Source organism: Mobula hypostoma, chromosome 9 (assembly GCF_963921235.1).
Source record: "Mobula hypostoma chromosome 9, sMobHyp1.1, whole genome shotgun sequence".
Taxonomy (NCBI): Eukaryota; Metazoa; Chordata; class Chondrichthyes; order Myliobatiformes; family Myliobatidae; genus Mobula; species Mobula hypostoma.
Genome location: NC_086105.1, coordinates 96,139,963 through 96,154,517, shown reverse-complemented (window position 1 = coordinate 96,154,517; position 14,555 = coordinate 96,139,963). Strand labels below are relative to the sequence as shown.

At 41.9% G+C, this 14,555-nt stretch overlaps 2 protein-coding genes across 2 annotated transcripts in view; one reads left to right on the top strand and one right to left on the bottom strand.

Annotated features, from left to right (window-relative positions):
- usp31 (ubiquitin specific peptidase 31) overlaps positions 1-5,985 on the bottom strand; it is a 146,876-nt gene extending 140,891 nt beyond the window's left edge. Inside the window, exons 1-2 of the mRNA XM_063058731.1 lie at positions 5,638-5,985; positions 4,584-5,297 (exon numbers count right to left, since the gene is read on the bottom strand). Of these exons, the coding sequence (XP_062914801.1) occupies positions 4,584-5,285 (702 nt within the window). The 5' untranslated portion in view covers positions 5,286-5,297; positions 5,638-5,985. The remainder of the gene's footprint in view (positions 1-4,583; positions 5,298-5,637) is intronic.
- LOC134351881 (amiloride-sensitive sodium channel subunit gamma-like) overlaps positions 5,850-14,555 on the top strand; it is a 42,276-nt gene continuing 33,570 nt past the window's right edge. The window contains exons 1-2 of the mRNA XM_063058733.1: positions 5,850-6,042; positions 9,916-9,958. The gene's annotated coding sequence lies outside the window, so the exon portion shown is untranslated. The remainder of the gene's footprint in view (positions 6,043-9,915; positions 9,959-14,555) is intronic.

Genomic DNA, 14,555 nt, shown 5'->3' with positions numbered 1-14,555 from the left:
AATTTCACTAGTGTAGCTGCCTCCACCACTGACTCAGGCAGTGCATTCCACGCAACCAGAATTGGCAAGTTTGCAGACGACACAAAGGTTGGTGGTGTTGTAGATAGTGTAAAGGATTGTCAAAGATTGCAGAGAGATATTGATAGGATGCAGAAGTGGGCTGAGAAGTGGCAGACGGAGTTCAACCCAGAGAAGTGTGAGGTGGTACACTTTGGAAGGACAAATTCCAAGACAGAGTACAAAGTAAATGGCAGGATACTTGGTAGTGTGGAGGAGCAGAGGGATCTGGGGGTACATGTCCACAGATCCCCGAAAGTTGCCTCACAGGTAGATAGGGTAGTTAAGAAAGCTTGTGGGGTGCTTTTCCAACAGCTTTCCCAACACAGACGCAAGGCTCACTGGTCTATAATTACCCGGACTATCCTTACTACCTTTTTTGAACAAGGGGACAACATTCGCCTCCCTCCAATCCTCCGGTACCATTCCCGTAGACAATGAGGACATAAAGATCCTAACCAGAGGATCAGCAATCTCTTCCCTCACCTTGTGGAGCAGCCTGGGGAATATTCCGTCAGGCTTATCCATCCTAATGTATTTTAACAGCTCCTCTCCCTTAATATCAACATGCTCCAGAACATCAGTACTGGCTGTTTGTGGCATCTCCAAGCATGAATGCTTGAAACCACAGCTCTGAATTGGTGGGAAGTTGGAGGCTGGAGAAGCTTTTAAAAACCAACGGAAGGCACCTAAAGAAAGTCATTACGGTAAACATGGAAAACACAAGCTAGTCAATAATATTAAAAAGTTTCTTCAGATACATCAAGTGTAAAAGCAAGAGGAGAGTGGATATCACACTGGAAAACAATGCTGGAGATGGAGTAATAAGGGACAACGAAATGGCGAACAAACTGAATAAGTATTTTGCACCAGTCTTCACTGTGGCAGTTCCAGGTGTCAGGGGTTATGAATTGTGTGAAATTACCATTGGAGAGGAGGTTCTTGGAAAATTGAAAGGTCTGAAGGTAGATGTCACCTGGACCAGATAGTGTACACCCTAGGGTTCTGAAAGATGTGGCTGAAGAGATAATGGAGGTATTAGTAATGATCTTTCAAGAATCACTAGATTCTGGAACAGTTCTGGAAGACTGGAAAATTGCAAATGTCACTCCAATCTTCAAGGGAGAGAGGCAGAAGAAAGAAACTATAGGCCAGTCAGCCTGACTTCTGTCATTGGGAAGATGTTTAAGTCTATTATTAAGGATGAAGTCTCAGGGCACTTGGAGGCTCATGATAAAAATAGGCCCTAATCAGCATGGTTTCCACAAGGGGAAATCTTGGATCACTGCTTCTTGAACACAAACACACAACTGATGCCATTTTAAAAACTGTCCACTCCAATCACGGTGGTGGTCAGTGGCCACACAAGTGCGCACGACTGTCAGTAGTTAGAAACTTCAGCAATGGTGTCCTGTTCCAATTAAGGGCATTGTGTCTCAAATAAACAAAGGGGATCCCAGTCATTTCCCCCCCCCGATTAGTTTTTGTTCTTTAAGAATTGTCCCAAATTAGCAAATGCTCCGTTTAACTGACAGCCAATTAGCTGGAATCCACTGTACTACCTGAATGCATTTGGTGTAATGATTTGATCTGTATGAACTATACCTCAGTACATCTGACAATAAACCAATTTATATTCAGCATACTCTATGCTTCAGTGTACAAGATGATTGACATAACTTTACAGCACTGTACAATTCTCAGCATGCTATTGTTCAACCTCGTCAACAGATTAGTTGGAGCTGCAACCATATTTTACAGTAACTCCCAACAGTTTGTACATTGTAATTTTTGCACAATATAAATGTTTCAGTCAGGTATTAAATAGAAGTTGAGGAAAGAGAAGCGTAGCTGTTCAGAGAGAAAAATAATATCTCTAAGATTTACATGGGTGGCCATGTGATAAAATGCCCAACTCAAGGTCTGCAATCCTGCAAGACATGATTCAAACACTTTACATCTGTTGAGAATTTCCAGTTCTAACATACTTTCAGGCAGTGAATGTCAGATCCCTGGCAAGTATTATTTAAACGCTCCCCAAACATCACAAGCAAACATGCCCATAAGGATATTGGTTCTAGTCTTGCATTAGTGCAGTTGAGCCCACACTAATCCCCATCTTCCTCATTAGAACCAATTGCTCCCCTAATTATAGGATTCCATCCAACCTGTTGTGCTTCTCCCTGTACAGTCATGCCATTTAGCCATGAGGCCTTGCCTCTGGCTGCACTCTCCCTGTGAAAACATTCCCCATCAGCTTCTTTAGCATTCAGAAAAGGATACCAGTGTCAGAGTAGAATGTCCTCACTAGTCTCCTGAACTATTTATCTGGTGCTTTGTCTATCTGGCAGTTACTCAGTCCTACACTCTCAATCATGAGATGACACTTTCTGAAATATGCTTAATACAGATGGACCTCAGTGTCAGGCTCAAAATTCCAGGAGCTTAAATTCCTCCAGCTAGTGAGACTTCCTGCACCAGTGGTCATCCTATAATTCTCACTTGACAGAGGATCTGCATTCCATAGGTCTGGGTGCCCTGTTATGCCTTTATATAGCACACTCACTATGCAGAAGTTCCTGAATTATACTTCTTTCCCTGACTACACTACATTCTTCCAGTCAAAACCTTTATACTCAGGATTATTCCATACTCCACAAGACATAGGGGGAGAATTAAGCCATTCAGCCTGACGAGTCTGCTCTGACAGTCAATAATGGCTGATTTACATCTCTCTCAACACCATTCTCCCACCTTCTCCACATATCTTTGACACCCTCTTAATCAAGAGCCTATCAACTTCTGCTTTAAATATATTGTGCACATCAGCAAAACCTTCTTTGATATATGCTAGCTAAAATTCCAGTAGTCCCAGTCACTTTTTACTGTTCAGACAAAAAAAATGCAAGTGCAATGTCGTCAGGCTAAGTAATGGTGGAGAGCTACTGGAACAGCATGGTATGGTCACATGTCAAAACCAACGACAGATCATGACAAATTAGAAGGGTTGGATTACTATGATGGCAGTCACACAGGATGTCATGTTACTTTGATAACTATTTCAGTATTGCTGAGACAAAAATTTGCTAGGCAGCATTCAAACATGGGGGTGTGGCCAAAGACTCTGCAAATTTTCTGAATGTGCTACAACATGACCTGCTCAGGCCACAAATAAAATGTTTAGATTATGTTCAGCACGGACTAGAAGGGCCGAGATGGCCTGTTTCCGTGCTGTAATTGTTATTATCTTCCACACGGAAGTTCAAAATTATTTATTTTGCTTTTCCTTAGCTGCCTACTGCATATTAGCAAAATCCTACAAATCTGGAACCAACAAACTAGGACGACTTTGGTAACAATGTACAAAATACTGTCACCAATCAATTCCAATTTAAAAAGCCACCAGAAACTTGCCTATTAATGGAGCGACAAAGGAAAATTAATTCCAAACTAATAATTCTAATTACACTGTATCTCAGAGCAGATCACAGCCAATGATTTGTTTCTGAAATTTATTCATAGCAGTCATTTAATTTACTCCATCAAATGTGATTACAGGGACCTACAACAGGATTGATACTTGTATTGATAATACTAGACCTGCAAAGTGAATTACACTGACAAGTTGCTAACTTAAAACTGAAAAGCCATACTGTACAAGGAGCAATTTAACAGCTTTGCAAAGCTAAAATCACCCAATAACCCTAGTCAGGAATTAAAAAACAGGATGAGACATTATAATTACAATGAAACTCTTCAAATTACACCCTTTCAAGTGAATCCTAAACACTCAATCTCAGGGTATCGCAAATCATTTTACAACTAATTAAGTACTTTGCAAGTATTTACATAAAATGTAAAAAAAAACCAAGTTGCCCATAAAATATTGCTGTTTGTGGGATCTCAAGTCAAAAAAAATCTCCACCGTCATAAATGGGCATCTCTCAACTTGAAACATTCACCCCTATTCTGGACCCTCCCTAGGAAGAATCTTCATATCCAAGTACTAAAGACAAATCAATAACAAACATTTTTGAATTATTGACACCAAAGATAACTCGCCAGATCATTAAAATAATTTGTGGGATCTTCTATATCTAAACTTCTCATCTGAAAGGCAGACAGCACAGGAGTTTAAGTCTTCTGAAGTTGGGCTTGAATTTACTTCTAACTTGAGAGACAAGGATTCTAACCACCGAGTCAAACTTGGAACTGATTATTTTGATAAAGCTTAAAAACGGTCATCAAATTCCACTATTTTCAGCTGACATTTGGCTTGGTACAAAAGGAAATGTTTAAAAATTCAGAAAATAAAATAGACAGAATCAGTACCAGGTAAAACACCATTTACGTCTCTAGTTCAATTACCGTTTCTCCTCAATTCTGCCCGACCGAGTACTTTCATTTTCCACTTCACATTTCCAGCATGCCCACACTTCTTCTGATGTACATTGCTCAAAATAAATGGTAGCCAGGCACAGAAGGTACTTCAAAAGTTGAGACATCTCCAACACTGACACTCCTACCTTAAAGTCGCGGCTCAATTGCGGGGTGTACTCTGATGTCCAGAGTGCTCGGACCAAGGAAGCTAGTTGTTCGGTGACCTCTCCACGTGAGTCTGACTGGCATTTGGATCGGTATAAAACTCCATTCGATTTGGAGGTCTTATCTTGGTCCAGCTGCTCGTCTTCTCGCTGCTGGCCCCGGGAGTCCCCTGCCTCGGGAGAGTCCAGGCCGCTGACCGACAAGTCCCGATATTGTTCCAAGGCGAGAAACTCGGCGAAGAGTTCGGTGTTGCTCAGACATTGCAACACGGCGTTCATGAAGCAGGTGTTCCCGTGGTTTTTGAGGCCGGACACCCCCGGCGGCTGCCAGCGATCCCCGGAGGCCGGCGAAAAGCAGCTGTCGGATGAGTCGCTGCGCTCTGCGATGGCCGGGTGATTGACACCACTCATCATCATGATGATGGAGGAGGCTGAGGTAACGACTCCGACCCCAGGTCCCAATCCGATACCCATGCCCAGGGCCGCGCCTGCCCCCGCCGTTCGGAAGCTCTTGAAGCCGCCATCGTCCTTATCATCTTCGGCCGACTCCTCGGTGCCGAAGTGCGAAAGGGTGGAGAGTGTCTTTAACACCCGGCTCATGAAGCTCCCGACCGAGCGCGTTGAACCCCGCCTGAAAAGTTTCTTGCTGAAAGATTTCTTCTCTTTAGCTGCCGACTTAGACATCTTGCCGACTCCCTCCAAAACAAATAACGTGAATGTAAAAATTAACACCTCCCACCAACATACATGTAAATACTAGAAATTCTCTAATTCATTGCAAACTTTTTAAACATATATACATAATTCTAAAAGGCAACTTTCTTACTTACAATTTGAGATTAAAGCAACAAATATTTGAAAGCAAACAAGGAAGAGTTATGAAATGCAAAAAATAGAAACAGAATACTTATTCAAGATTTAAACGGAAATAATAAGATGAGAAATGTGGCTAATGAGACTGAATTTGCGAAATATTCCCTTTTTAAAAAATGCGACGGGATGAATTTAAAGGCAATACCGCAAGTTTCAAACTTACAGTGGCGAGCGGCAGCGGCTCACTGTGCTGGAAGCGGGTGAGCGCCTCCTCCGGGCCTGAACCCACACTGACCCCGGCGCTGTTGTTCGCTCCCGGCGCCGGTTTTTTTTCAGTAAGGCGCCGGAGCCATCGGGCGCCTCTGGATTCCGCGGCCCTGCTCCTTCCGTCGGCCGGTGATCGCCATCGCCCCGCAATCAGGCGCGGGTCGCGCAGAGAGACGGTGCTTGGCGGCTCGTTTCCCTCTCCACCAGGTCCCTCAGCCCCGACTCGGATTTTAGCTGGAGCCGCACGGGTATCCGCGGCCTGCGGGCTGCCAGCCGCTGTCCGGGCCGACGCCCTGCGCCTGCCTCATTATCCTGTTCCCCCTTGCACCTCGCTGTTGCCGAGTCCCAGTCCGTGTCGAAGGTAAGCGTTCCTTGCCCCCACTTCAGCCTCCCTCCCCTAATTCCTCTTGGCCCAACCAGCCCCGCCACTCCAGCCACTTCACTGTGCCATCACTCGGACGGCCCGGCTAGCGCGCTCGCTCGCTCGCTCCCCCTCCCTCTCCCTCCGGTGGGCGGCGTCCTTCCCTCTTCGCCATGGCAACCACCGAGTCCTTGCCCTCCTTCAACTTCCATTGGTTCGTTGTATCCGGGCTTCTTTTCCTATTCGAAATGGTGAATGTCTATCACGCCCCTAGCAACACTTTTAATTGGGCAAAGTCGATGTCAATCATCTTCCCCTCCCTGCGGCATTTGATTTAAAGGTGAGCAAAATAATCAGGTTTAATTAATTTACAAGGGAGGGATTGTGCATTTAGGAATGTACTGGTACCGCTAATTTATTTAGTGGGCATTTTGTGTGGCGTGGAAAGTGATTACGAGTCTGTCTATAACACACGTAATGATCCATTCAAGCTTCAGGTACTGAACGTCAAAATAAACTGCAGCGCTGCAATTCTTATTTAAAAGAAAGAGAAATTGCTCTGAACAGCCCGCAGGTCAGGAAGCATATATTTCAGGTCTGAGACAGTTCGTTAGCATTAGAAATATTCCGTTGCTAATTATGTAAAATTTTACCTGACGTATTGGTATGTTTTAAATTTGAAAGTATGCATCCAGCTAAGACGTGCCCATCCGCCGCTGCTCTCTGCCTTCTATCACTAAAACAACTTTAGATCCGAGGTGTGTTAGTAAACTTGGGTGGTGGTGGAGAGGTGTTTCTATCACTAGAAGTACTATATATAATAACCGGTGTAGTGCAAGGATCCGTGTTGAGACTGGACGTGGGTGAGAATATAGGTGGTTTATTAGGAAAGTTTGTAGACAATATGAAAAATGCAGGAGTTGTAGATAAGGAAGAAGATTGTCTAAGGATTCTCTGGGATACATATCAGTAGGAAAGTTAAGGTAGAGCGGTAACGGATGGAATTTAATCCAGTGTGGCTGTGAGGTACACTGCATTCTGCGATAGCACGTGTTACGATTAAGTGAACTGGTTACAGCGTGATTAATGAATAAATAGGGAGCACTATTTACAATACACTGGCGGCCACCTTATTAGGTACACCTGCTCGTTAAAGCAAATATCTATTCAGCCTATCACGTGGCAGCAGCATAAGAGCATACGGACTTGGTCGAGAGGTTCAGTTGTTGTTCAGGCTAAACATCAGAATGGGGAAGAAATGTGATCTAACTGACTTTGGCTGTGAAATGTTTGTTGGTGCCAGACAGGGTGATTTGAATATCTCATAAACTGCTGATCTCCTGGGAGTTTCATGCCCAGCATTCTTTAGGGTTCAGAAAAAAATGGTGTGAAAAACAAAATAAATCTAATGAGCTGCAGTTCAGTTCTGCGGGCGAAAACAACTTGTTGATACAAGAGGTCGGAGGAGAATGACTAGACTGGATCAAGCTGCTAGGAAGGAGGCAGTAACTCATCTGTTACAACAGTGGCATACAGAACAGCATCTCGGAACACTCAACACTTCAAACCTCAAAGTGAAATGGCTAACAGAGTGGCCACTGAGAGTACTTATACAGAAATGTTGAGCAGATTGTGTCAGTTAATTGGAACTTTAAAAGAATGAGGTGTTCTTTTGGAGGCATAAGTGGGAGATTGTTCAGGTGGATGCTGAGAAATGCCACCCCTCTCCATGGTGTGTATCTAGAACGAGGGGGGCCTTGCTTCAAAACAACAGTTTGCCTTTTTAAGACAGTTGAAGTGGAATTTCTGCTGAGGATCATGACTCTACCCCAGAGATTGGCAGAGGCCAACAATATTGAATACAATCAAGGTGGTGATTGCTAAACTTGCAATTAATGGAATTTTGGTGTATAGGGGAGGATGAGGAAGTGGATCAGCAATGTCTTTACTGAATGACAGAGTAGACTTGAGGGTTGACTTGATGTACACCTGCACCTAGTTCTTCTGTTATTTTTTTCTTTATCCACCATTACTATCTAGTCTGCTGAGTGTTTCCTATATAATTTATGTTATAAGTAAATATTAACATTGGATTAGTTTTAAATTAAACTGGTAACGTAATTGGTGAAAAAGAAAATGAGTAGCATCAATATTTGGATCCTCACCAACCTAATACATTGTTATGAAGTGAGATCCTATGGCTATAATATCAGGCTTTGAAGGGAGTACTCCTGGAACACCAGAGTAATTTTCATTTCTTTAAGTAAATGCTTCTTGCTACAGAGGGAGTAGACCAACTAGACTCGTTCTCTAGGATGCTACTTCTGCCATTGAGGAGACTGTAGGCTAGGCCCCTATCCAGAAATATTTAGAATCATGAAGAATGATCTTAGTAAAATAGAAAATTCTGGCATGACTGGGTATATATTTCTCCTGACTGAATTGTCAACTAGCAATCACAGTCTCAAAAGGGGGGATGAAGTAGGGAAAATTTTCTTCACTCATTAAAGGATGGTGAATATTTGAACGCTCTACCCTAATATGCTCTGGTAGTTCATATCAGATAGATATTTAGATTTTCAGGGAATCAAAGGAAATGGTAATGGGGTAGAAAATAAGCCAAGATCTTGTTGAACAAAAAGGAAAGCTGGAGGGGCAGAGCAGCCTACTCCAAATATATCCTATTTCTTATCTTAGATAGCATGTCAAGTGATACCGGAGAATGTAGGAGCTAGTGGAAACTGAAATTCTAAAAAACATCTGTGCACTATAGCTCAGAGCTAAGGTGTAGTCATTATAATGCTTCAGGGAAAGAGAACGTCACAGAAGGAAGTTATAAAGTTTTGATGAAGTTATGGTTTTGAAATTGATCAGTGGTTGAAGATAGATCATCATTACCATGAGTCAGACAAGGTGGGGTTCTGTGAGGTGATGGAGTCATTACCCTCATCCAGCTGGCATGAGATTTCTCTTTGGGTTGCACCTCAGGGCCAAGGCTGACTTAATTCCACTCGGGTTCTGTGCATTTGAGGTGAGAATGATGGGTATCTGGGAACCAGCATGGAAAATCCTCATTGTACATTTTTGTTTTTCACTGCTGCTGGTCTTCTGATGTAGAAACTTCAGATTTTCAATACCATCTCTAGTATTCCTTCTCCATTTTCATTGGTCATGGGCCAGAAATTCCATGCAGCCAAGAAAATATCACTTTTATTCAAGGTAGCTTTTGGAACATCCAGAAAGTTGTTTATGTTTTCCTGCCAATCTCTTCCCATAATGGAGCTAGAAGAAGGCGCTTGATTCAGGAATCTATCATCAATGTGACTGTCCAGTGATTATCTTTAATTTCTCCTGTAAGCCATAGTCAGACCGTTTTTCTGGTTGCACTTTCAGACTGCTGTTGTAAACAATCCATCGATGTTTAAACGTATGCCACTGCTTGTCCACTGTCACACAGCTTTAATATAGCTTCCCAATTCAACTTGGTGGCTCGTATCCTACAGCTTCATATTTTGCATTATTTAGATTGAGCATCATAGTTTTCAGCTGAATTAAATCACAACAAAGCACAAGAACTATTGCTTTATCCTTTCCATCTAGATTTCCTAAATCTTTCCTCACTTGAACCCTCCCCACTCCAAATCTTTGTGTTGAAGCTTAATTTAAAACCTTGATTATATGATTTGCTAGGACACTAGGGTAATTCAACAAAAAACTTGTAGCTGAGAGGCTACCTCTTTTCCCATAAACTGTTGACAATGCCCCAGAAACTGAACCCATTTCTCCCACGTTTAATTCTCTACCTTGTTAACCTCATGATAATTTGCAAAGCATCACAAAGAAAAATACATGGTTCTGCTTTTTTAATTTCAGACCCTGACAAAACTCAAGCTGGACATCAGTAAATGGGTTATTGGTGAGTTTGTGCCTCTTGATAATTCTTCCAACTAGCTGAGAATTTTTGGTAGAGGTACAGCCAGTTCAGAAATACAATTTGGGTTATGGTCTCATAGTCTTTTTGATTTCTGATATTCTCACTTGAATTTGGCAGATAGTGTACATTCTTGGGAGTTTTTTTAATTTAGAGATGCAGCACATTGCAGGCCTTCCGGCTTACTGGGTAACACCAGTAATACCCATGTGACCAATTACCCTACTAACCAGTATGCTTTTGGAATGTGGTAGGAAGCCCATGTGGTCACAGGGAGAACATACTAACTCCTTGCAGTTAGTGGCAGAATTGAACCTTGCCCATGGCTTGATTTGCCCTGAGATTTCATGGATCAGGAATCAATGTTTAAAAACTTCCAGGACCGTTGTCAAGCCACCTCTGGTTAGCCTATCCTGCTGGTGGGACAATATGTATATAGTAATTGAGATGGAGGAGTCTTTCGTATAAAGTGAGATTCTGAGTGCACCTTTCAGGGTCCTGCTTAACTAGCCGTTGGGACAACTTTCTCAATTTAGACCACGGCCCCCTCATGTATGGAAAAGCTTTTGCAACTTGGCCAGGTTGTGTTTGAATTCAGTGCCTAAGTCAATGTAAGGTGTTGTCAGATTTTATCCACCTTCTATTTTAGCTGTAGTAATATAACTCAGTACCTTGCTGGACCATTTCAGAAAATAGTGAAGGGCTAACCTGCTGTGTGTCAGAAAGTGAGACCAAGTAAAGGTAGCAGTTTTCTTTCCCTAGAGGGTATTGGAGAATCAGATAGAGACTTCAAGACTATTAGTAGTCATGATTGATAGGATCACTCTTTTAATGTTAGTTTATGCTTTTACAATGGACATTATCAGATTATTTGAAATCTACAGCTGCTGTTGTAGGATTTCAATTTGTGCCTCTCTGGATTTTTAATTCAGACCTCTAGGTTATTGGTTTGGATAACTTCAGCGGATAGTGCTGCTGCCACATAGCTCCAGAGACCAAGTACAATCCTGATCCCAGGTGTTGTCCATGTAAAACTTTTCCCCATAATTTCATCAATTTTCAAGTGTCCATGTGAAATGTTCCCGGTAAATTCATAGATTTCCCCCTGGGTACTCGGGTTTCCTCGCACATCCCTAAGGTGTGTTGGTCACTTCATAAATTGACTGCTGTAATTTACCCCTACTGTTGGAAAAAGGGGAAGTTGGTACCATGTAAAGAAAAGGTTGTAGGAAATCAGGAGAGAAGTGAGACATTGGATTCCTCTGACAGCCGGCATAGACTAACAGACCCAATAGTCTTCTATGATGCCAGGAAAAGAAAACATGAGAAATGACCTTAATAGAGAAACTGGATTACGGTCTTTGTGTTCTTTAAACATTCTGATTGTATCACCGCTCTGATGTCAAGATCTAACACTGCCCTGTCAAAAACAGTTCAAGACTTGATAATGCCAATCTGCCAATGAATCCAGGCGCTGCCTTGCTGTTAAAGCCATCTTGATAAGGCAAGCTGGATGCTCTGATTTTTTTTAAGGAGCGGAGACTTTTATTACAAACATGAGAAAGTCTGCAGATGCTAGAAACCCAAAGCAACACACACAAAATGCTGGAGGAACTCAGCAGGCCAGGCAGCATCTATGGGAAAAAGTAACAGCCATGTTTTGGGCCGAGACTCTTCATGCAGTCGTGGGTAGGCCATATAAATTCCTTGCAGGCAGCAGCAGGAATTGAACCCAAGGCACCTGTACTCTAAAGCATTGTGCTAACCACTGTGGTACAGTGACGTCAGATGCTGCTGATACCATTTTATCAAGGAAGACTTTGCTACTGTCATTGATTTGGCCATCAAATTAGAAGGAAATTTTAGATCTTTCAAAGTCCTATATCAAAATATCAGCCAAGTATGTGTGTTTGGTCAGAACCTTAATAGAGAACTGAAATCTTAAAACATAGCTTCTTTGGATTTATTCTCGCCAAAAAGGGAAGTGGTTCCCAGACAATGATTATTGGTATACCTATTATGAAATTCAATGGCTTTGTTGTCATATTTTCAGAACTGCTTAGGAGATTTTAGAGGGGTTTTATAGATTATTTACCTTTCTTTATTTTGTTGCCTTGTTTTGTATCTCTTTTTTGTAATAAATTTTGATACAATTAACATAATAACTAACTGAATGGTCTTAATCTGGCTCCCAACCCGTGGTGGGTGGCTGTCCTCTTTCATGGTTTTTTAAAATTCATTATTTTTAACATATTGTCCTCCTAAGCATCTTGCTGTTAACGTTGGCTTATGAGCCACTAAAAGTCAACCGAGGTAGCAGTTTGTCTGCTATATTCCAATGATCCAAATCTCAGAAACATGTAGTCACTTCACAGTAGAACATGAGCTTGTACCAGGTTTTGGTCATGATTTTCAAATGACCCTCTTCTGTGTTGAGAAAACATTGTGTTGGCACACTGAAAATAATAGTCACCATTAAGAATAATTATGGATGATGTTGTTGTATGAATTAAGTCACCAGAGAAAGGTATTGGTAGATATGAAGCACCCTCTATATTCAACAAAGCAAGATACAGCAGGCATCATATTGAGATGCTTTCAGTGGGAAGGGCTGGCTGGCCAAATGCTACCCAATATTTCATGTGCTAAGCCCCATATTTACAATGCATCCTCAATGCTTTCTTTGAAACTACATAGACTTCATACCTCCCAATTTGCATTCACACCATAGCTATCTAAATGAATTTTAATCAGCATTGTCTGGTCTGTGAGTCAGGGCTTTTGGGAGCCTATTGTTCAGAGCTGCATTTTAAATTAAATCTACATTCTATATTCAAATATGAAGGTTGGTGACTGAAGCTATTTGCTAGATGTACTGAACCAAAAAAAATTTTTAAATCGCTCTAACAGATGATGCTCAACCTTACTAACGTACAGCACAGAAACAGGCTCTTTGGCCCATCTAGCCCGTGCCAAGTCATTTAGACTGCCTACTCCCATTGATCTGCACCTGGACCATAGCCCTCCATACCCCTACCATCCACAAACTTCACCTAAATGTTGAAATCAAGCTTGCATGCACCACTTGGGTTGGCAGCTCATTCCACACTCTCAAGGCCCTCTGAGTGAAAAAGTTTCCCCTCATGTTCCCTTTAAACTTTTCACCTTTTAGCCTTCACCCATGACCTCTGGTTGCAGTTCCACCCAACCTCAGTGGAAAAAAACTTGCTTACATTTACCATATCTACACCCTTCATAATTTTGTATACCTCGATCAAATCTCTCCTCAATCTTCTACGTTCCAAGGAATAAAGTCCTATCTTATTCAATCTTTCCTCTAGACCCTCAAAATACTCTTTCAGCCTTAATTATATCTTTCCTTTTGCCTACCTTTGTTTCAATAACCCCTAACATCAATGCTCAACTTCAATCTGTCCAGTTCAAATTGAAAATAAGTAATGGACATAATATCAATTGTTGTTCAAAACATGCACCATTCCTGAATGTCACTGTTCCCTGTATATTTAATCCTGAAAATCTCAACTAGCAGAAAGCTGAGGAATTTAAGAACTGATATTGAGGCAAGAAAATAGATTCATCCATGATCTCACTGAATAACTGAACAAACTTGAGCCACAAGGTGTCATGGTGCGCTCACGAAGGAGTGGAGGAACAGCAGGATCTTTGGGAAGAGACGGAAATAAGAGGTTAAACATCAGAATCAGAGCCTCAAAGGAGCGACTGAACAACACCACAAGGTACTTCATCCTGTCCAGCACTGAATGAGAGTCCTCCCCAAATAATCACAGAATGCGGGAAGTACGTGCCAGCCACAATTAACTTGACAAGATTAAACCAAAAACACTAGGGCTTAGCAACTCTAGTTAAGATAATGATTAGTAAATACAGGTGCTCAAAAACACTAGAAACTCAACGCTCTATGGCAAGCCACAGGCCTCATGACACAAGGCTTAGTTTCACTTCGTCTAACTTATTATGGCAAACTTTGAAGAGTCCGTCCTTAATCTGCTTGATCCTAGGATATACTTCTGAAATCTCACTGTATTATCTAACCCTTGGAGCCTTTTTGGTATACAGCACAACCACTCCATGGGGAAAATCCTTCCTCAGGTGCAATGCTTTAACTTGCTAATAATATTACAGCTGTAATCTAATCAAGTCTTTTCAAAGTTCTATCAAGACTTCACATACAAGTGCTAAATTTCCATTTTTAAAAATTATTTTCAGCATTTGAATGTGTGAGAGAAAACCAAGTTATCAGAAGATTGATGCTAATGAGAGAGAGATAAGTGAGACAATGGAGAAACATTCAAAATGTTAATGAGAGAGGAGAGAGATAACGAGAAAGAAACACATTTCAGAATATTGACAGACCGGTTGCTTTGAACCTGAACTGTTTGAAGTTTGATGGACAGGCAATACCCCAGCAGGGGGATAAAAAAGAACAGGTTCGCTAAGGCACACACACCACAAGATCATGAGACCCTGGAAGAGCGGTGTGCCCTCACAAGTTGGTGGGAGTTTGGAGGTCTGGTCGCGGGAACCAACCATAGATGCGCAG